The 6,660-nt window shown below is 39.4% G+C and overlaps 1 protein-coding gene across 1 annotated transcript; it reads left to right on the top strand.

Annotated features, from left to right (window-relative positions):
- The first annotated feature begins 590 nt into the window (after positions 1–590).
- Positions 591–3,461, top strand: LOC113036412 (putative leucine-rich repeat-containing protein DDB_G0290503). The gene has a single exon (XM_026192748.1). It carries the CDS (start codon positions 1,042–1,044, stop codon positions 3,064–3,066), a length of 2,025 nt encoding a protein of 674 aa, XP_026048533.1. The 5' UTR covers positions 591–1,041; the 3' UTR covers positions 3,067–3,461.
- Positions 3,462–6,660: the final 3,199 nt, after the last annotated feature.

Below are 6,660 nucleotides of genomic sequence, written 5' to 3'. Positions count from 1 at the left end.
TATATGGACGTGGTGACAGTGTAAAGACAGCCTGCTCTTCTGATTTTCAAACGAACCTTCTGAGCCATTTTAACATTAGAGTCTATGGAAGAGTTGGAGGGAGGAAGCTGTGCATTGGTGACATTTATGACAGAACCATAACACCTATTACAATAATAAACACATTGGATGAAAGAGGACAGTGATGGCTACGTTTTGAGGGTAAAATCATACCTGTAGAGCAAACGCTGCAGACACAGCAGCAGTTTTAAGAAAAGATTTTAAGATTAATTCCCACCCTCCTCTCACTCTAGCAGTTGAGCTGTCTCACTCTAGCGCCAACATTCCGTCCCATACACACCCATTATAAACGGCTGAAAAAAAGGATGAAACTTAAACTGGAACTGAAGAAAAAGTACAATAGATATTGAAAAGATAAATACAAGTTGAATAGTTGAATGTCTTGTCTGCGTTTGAAAGTTTGAATGGTGGCTCTACGTCAATGTATGTGGAAGTAGTTAGAGTTGAAAGAGGAGTGAGTTGAAGGAGAATTTGAAGGGTCTCCCCATTGAAATACATGGGAAATTTTTGTTGAATAAAGTTGAATAAATTAAAAAATATAAATGTTAAAAATGAGAAAAATACAAGCAGTCATGTCTAAAAGAAGAGCAATCTAACGGTGTTTGAATGCTTTTACAGCATTCACACTAATTAAGAACAGAAGAGCAAAAAGGACACTTACCATAAGACAAACAGCATTAACGTTTTTCTGTGATGTCACAAAGCCATTTGTGACATCACAGAATTGCCTTTGAAGATAGCTGTAGGGGGCGGAGTCAGGTTTCAAGAAAACCTATAAATACACCCCATGTAGACAGAAACTGTAAGTTTGAGTTTCCATTTGGAACGCACATTACCTAGTTGAGTAGATAACTGGTTGCACTTGATAACTTTGCGCAAACAATATAAATACAAATTAAATACATTCATTTAAAAATAGCTGCCACACTAGAATTACAGCATAAAAAAATTGAAAAATTAAGGAGAAGAGAAAAACACCTCATGGCTTTAAACAAGGAACAGCAGAAGACAATATCAAAATTTGTTAAGGTGTGTAGAGAACGTGTGGATGATATTTCGAGCCTTAAACAGGAAGCCCGCGCCCATCTCTCACAAGTAGACCAACTAAGAAAACGTATGGCTCAATGTGAGATGAAGGCTGCAGGATCAGAGAAATATGAGAAAAAAATCCTGGACCTTCAAAAGAAATGCAAAGACTTGGAAAGGAAACATGCCACTGAAAAAAAGAGACGGGAGCAGAAAGAAAAAGATGTGGAATTTCTGTCTCGTCTTCAAGGCAAAGTCAATAGACTGAGCAAAGAAAATGAGGCCTTGAAGCAAGAATTAAAGCAAGTGACCACTGAAAAAAACCTAAAAGTAAAAGAACTGAAGGAAAAAGAAAAACAGATAAAAAATGAGCTTAGAGTCCAGGACCAGCTCAAAGAAGAGAGGGTCAACTTTGAAAAAAGGACATCACAATATCTTGTAGAGGCTAGCACGCTGTTTCAATGTAGAGACAGACTTAAAACAGTGGAGGCACTAGAAGAGAAATTAAAAGCTGAAATTAAAACATGGCAAAAAAAAGCAGAGGATTTTGAAGAGCAAAAGGACAGGGTCATTATGGAGAAAAGCGCATTGATAATGAAAAATAATGAACTGTCAGATTTGCTTTTGGGAAAGGACTTGGACAATAACAAACTAGTAAAAGAGTTAAAAGGAAAACGAGAGGAAATAGAAAGTCAGACAAAGGAAGCCTCAAAGCAGCTTTCTAACACGCAACACAAAGTCCTGCAGATGAAAAATGAACAAATAGCCAAACTTGAAAGTGAGAGGCGGGAATCCTTCAAGAAAATGACATCCCAAGATCATGAGATTGTCAGTCTGAGAAATGCTCTGAAAGAAACAGAACACAGACTAAAAATACAGATGACGCACGACAAGTTTTGGAATGAAACACTTAATAAGGAGTTATCTGAGGCTAAGACCGTGATCAGTCAATTTAAGGACACCATAGAGTCACTGACAAAAGACACAGAACAAAAGAATAGTGAACGAGAAATGATTCAAGCAGAGCTATCCAAGTCTCAGACCAGGTATTTTGCTGTGAAAAATCAACTGGAGCTCATCAAACAAAAGCAGGCAGAAGCGCAGACGGCACAGGCCAAACAACTTGCCTGTGTCAACAAGGAGCGCAAGGTAGTTAAGAAAAGGCTGGTCCAGAATTTGGCAGACAAAGAAAAGGTGGACAAAGAGCTCACACACTACAAAGAAATTGTGTTTCAGCAGCAACAAAACATAAAAGAGCTGGAAACTGAAATTCAAATGAGTTCAACTCAAAGACAAACGATTGAAGGACAAAAACAGGAAATTGACCGTCTGACGAAGCAGGTAAAGGACCTGCGTGAGGAGAATTCCTTAAAGGTTGCCATTGAGCTGCACAAATACGCTGCAAAAACACAGGAAAAAATCTTCTCGCAGCGGCGAACAAACAGACTTAACGCTAAAAGAAAAATGCACATGTCCAGTCACGCATTAGTATTTGAACAGCGCCGCCGGGACCGCCTGTTATGCAAATATAAACAACTGGTCACAGAAAAGGACAAAGAAATTAAAGAACTGCGGCCAACGCTGAATCAGGAGGCTGCACTTCAAAACAAAGATGCCATACAGAAACTCCACAGATGTGAGTGGGAAAATCGCGACCTCAAAAAGCAGTTAGTAACAACACAGCGAATCCTTTCTGTATATGAGGCTAAGAACAGCAGCCTTGTAGAAGAAAATAAACAACTGACACTTGAGGTCAGCGCAAAGCACGCCCCGCTACCTCAGATTTCCACCAAGGCCAAGCCAAACTCTATGGCGAAATCATATCAGCAGTCTGAGGTTGGGCGCTCAACCAGATTCATCTCAAGCATTCCTCAAAAGACAGAAAAAAAGGTTTATTTCCTCCCTCCTCTCGTAGGCAAAACGTTGGCATTGCAGAATGTAAGCAGTAGACCCTCCAGATTAACCAACACACCCCCATAATTAAGTAACAGACCCCATCAGCCGGGTCATCACACCAGTAAGAACCCTGCTGCCCTGTTCCCACACCAGAAAGAACAATTTTAAACAATAATTCCCATTCATACATTGAAAGAAATAATCAGTTTTTAGACTGGTCAACAAACACAAACTGACTTTTAAAAAAATTAAAACTCAATCACTAAGAGATATGGTTAAAAACAATGCTAAAAATACACTGAGGCAATTACCTCTCTAACCCAGGAGGACCTGTATTTCCCTTAACACCAAAAATAGTAGACAACACTAAATAATAACATCTGTTTGCTGTGAGGAAGTGACATGAACACGTTCCATCTGTGTCACTACCTCACCCCCAACCAGTCGCGGCAGATGACTGCCCCTTTCTGAGCCTGGTTCTGCCGGAGGTCTCTGCCTGTTAATAGGCAGTTTTTCCTCCCCACTGTCGCCAAGTGCTTGCTCATAGGGGGTCCTCGGATTGTTGGGGTTTCTGTAATATTGTAGGGTCTTTACCTTACAATATCAAGTGCCTTGAAGCATCTTCTTGTGAACTGGCACTATGCAAATAAAAAATTATTGGACTGAACTGATTTTCCTTTTGTTTATTAAGTCTGAGTGGTTGTGTTTTAGCACTTTTGATCTACTTCTATACATTGTATTCATTCCTTGAAACGAAGTAATAATTCTAAACTTTCCACTGTGATTCTAAAACCTTAACAGAGAGCAGAGGCAGGAAGTACCAATTTAAAAATACTTAGTTGCTGTATTTAAGTTAATTTTCAGGTATCTGTATTTTCAGAATCAGAATACTTTACTCAGAATACAAAATATTTTTATACTTACAGTATACTTAAATATAGTATACAAGTATAAAGTAAAGTAAAGTATAAAATATTCTTGTGTCCGAGGGGGTGGGGGGTAATCTAACGATCCTGATTTAAAAAATGTAGTGAGTAGAAAGTACAGGCACTCAGAAGTAAAAGTAAAAAGTGGGCACAAGATAGTAGTGAAGTAAAGTACAGATAACTGGAAATTCTACTTCAGTTACAAAATATTTCTACTTTATTACTTTCCATCTCTGATACCAACAATAAATCATATTTCAATGCAAAATGTAGTTTAGAGACTATTTTTTGTCATGTCACCCACAGAAGCCCTTAATCCAGCTCCCTTACTTAAACCAGGACCAGGAAGGAAACATATCCGTGTTTCTCTGCCATGCAGCACGATAAAAAGTAGAAGTTTAAAAATGATAACTTCCACTGCAGGTCGCCTGTTTCTACCTACTGTGGCGGTGACGTGTCTCCGCCTACTGTGGAGCTCCACAGAGGCTGCGTCCGGACCCTTCTTATCACCGCCACCACAGCACAGGAACTCAGAAGTTTGTTTGTTTTAAAAAATATCATTAATGAACAATAGCAAAACAAACAGACAAGTAAGTTATAGTTTTCATCAAATAAAATCATGTGTAAAAAAAGTTATAAACTACCAGAAAGCAGGAATTTGTCTCAAATTAAATTTAAATGGTCAGGTAAAGTAACTAAAGTAAGGGCCTTCCTATCACTTGCAAGCTTTAGTAATTTACTCAAGAATGGAGATTTATTAAGCAATCAGTTTCCCACTGTTTGGTTTTAAAATATCTACATTTGTGGATACAGTATTCCCTGACAACAACAGAGTTGTAATAACAAAGTCCAGACAAATATCCCATACTTGACTGCTTTATTGAATCCCAGTGGACTGTAACTAGCTCCAGCTATGATTTCATTACGTCTGGAGTAATTAAAAATAAATATAAAGCAGAAGATCCAGACTTTCAATATCATCTTCACTGAATACTCAGGTGGTCGTATCCAAGTTAAACCAACTAAAAACGGAAGGATTCTTTTGTTGGTAAATTTCTGAATTTCCTCTCTTTCACTTTGGAAGAAGAGGAAGTGAAATATGCTTACTCCTTGTTATCTGAACCTCCTCAGCCTCAAATTCCTTTAAAAAAAGAGTTTACACCTTTATCATCACAAAAGTCAATTCCTGCTATGCAGAGCTGTCTGAGTCCAGGAGAAGTCTCAGAGTACACAATACAATACAATACAACTTTATTTGTATAGCACATGTAAAACAGAGGTAGCCAAAGTGCTTCACATAATCCAATAAAACAGCAGTAAAGCACAAAGGCAGATAAGCTAGCAGAGCATTGATTAACCAAGTATACAAGTACGCAGATAAGCAAGCAAGACTTAACGATAAAAACAATATAAGCAAAAGAGAAGAAAGGGGAGGGCAAGAAAGTACACTTAAAATGCATAGGAGGCCGGGAAGGCTAAGCTAAAAAGGTGGGTTTTCAATCGAGACTTGAACGTCTGGATCGAGTCAGATGCGCGAACAGTATGAGGGAGGTTATTGCAGAGGTTAGGTGCAACTGAAGCAAAGGCACGGTCACCTCTGGTTTCAGCCGTGACTTAGGTTGCACCAAGAGCAATTGGTCAGACGATCTCAGTGTTCTACTGGGAGTACACACTTAGGTAGCTTGGTGCGATGTTATTTATGATTTTATAAGTAAGCAGTAGGATTTTGAAATCAATGCGGAACTTAACAATGTCTTCTTTATCCATCCATCTTGAAGTCACTGGGATGTTTTGTTCTCTTAGCAGTGCGTTTGATTTGCCATTTCTCACAGAACACATCATGCAGCAGATTACCAACATTTTTGTCCTTAAAGTGAGCTACAGCCCAGGTTGGATTTCTATCTATCTGTGTACACAGACACAGGGCTGGACTGGGAAAAAATAGTCCTGGCATTTCTGGGCACCCCACTATAATCAGTCAAAACAGGGCTTCAAAATCTTCAAATCATGCCAAACACACACACCATCCTCCCCTGTGATGCTAGTTTGTTGGCTGTGAAAAGGTCCTTAAAGTAAGTTATTCCACTTCTGTGTCACTCCAAAACACACCATACTGGACAGAAAGTTTAGACACAATGGGGTTGAGAGGGGAGAAGTAACAGAGATTAAAGTATTTCCTAAACAGGACCCATATTTTCAGTGAGTGTTTCACTACAGGGATGGATATGAGTTGGATAAAGAGAATGAAAGTAGAGAGCAAAGTGCAGCGGGTAAAGACATACTATTGTTGCTATATAGTTCGATAGTCACCGAGTCAGGACAGCCACTCCGAGTGTGGTAGAAACAGAACACTGGACATCTTATGTTAGCAGCCCAATAACAAAAGTGAGATTCACCTTATCCCACCATGATTCAAAAAGTTCAACACCTAATTCACGCTCCCAGGCGGTTCTGATTTTGCCTAATGAGTCAGATTTGGAACTACTTCCTCTTACGCCTTTCATAGTCATAAGCGAAATACGGCTGTATAAATGTGTCGCAGCCCCTGGCGTGCACACTCACAACAATGGCTGAGTGCAAACAGAGTCATTTGTGGACGCGTTTTACCTCCACAAACAGCCCAGATGCGGTTTGTGATATATGTGGCAAGACAGTGAGGTGTTGTGGCAACACACCACTGACCTCGTCAAACACCTCGGAGTAAATCACATTACAGAATATGATGAGCTTATGTTGAGGCGAACTGAAGAGG

Source organism: Astatotilapia calliptera, chromosome 14, assembly GCF_900246225.1.
Source record: "Astatotilapia calliptera chromosome 14, fAstCal1.2, whole genome shotgun sequence".
Taxonomy (NCBI): Eukaryota; Metazoa; Chordata; class Actinopteri; order Cichliformes; family Cichlidae; genus Astatotilapia; species Astatotilapia calliptera.
Note: the sequence above shows the minus strand (reverse complement) of the source record. Positions and strands in the feature narration are given on the sequence as shown.

Coding starts and splice junctions, on each gene's coding strand:
- LOC113036412 (XM_026192748.1), top strand. CDS start 1,042: ATGGCTTTAAACAAGGAACAGCAGAAGACAATATCAAAATTTGTTAAG.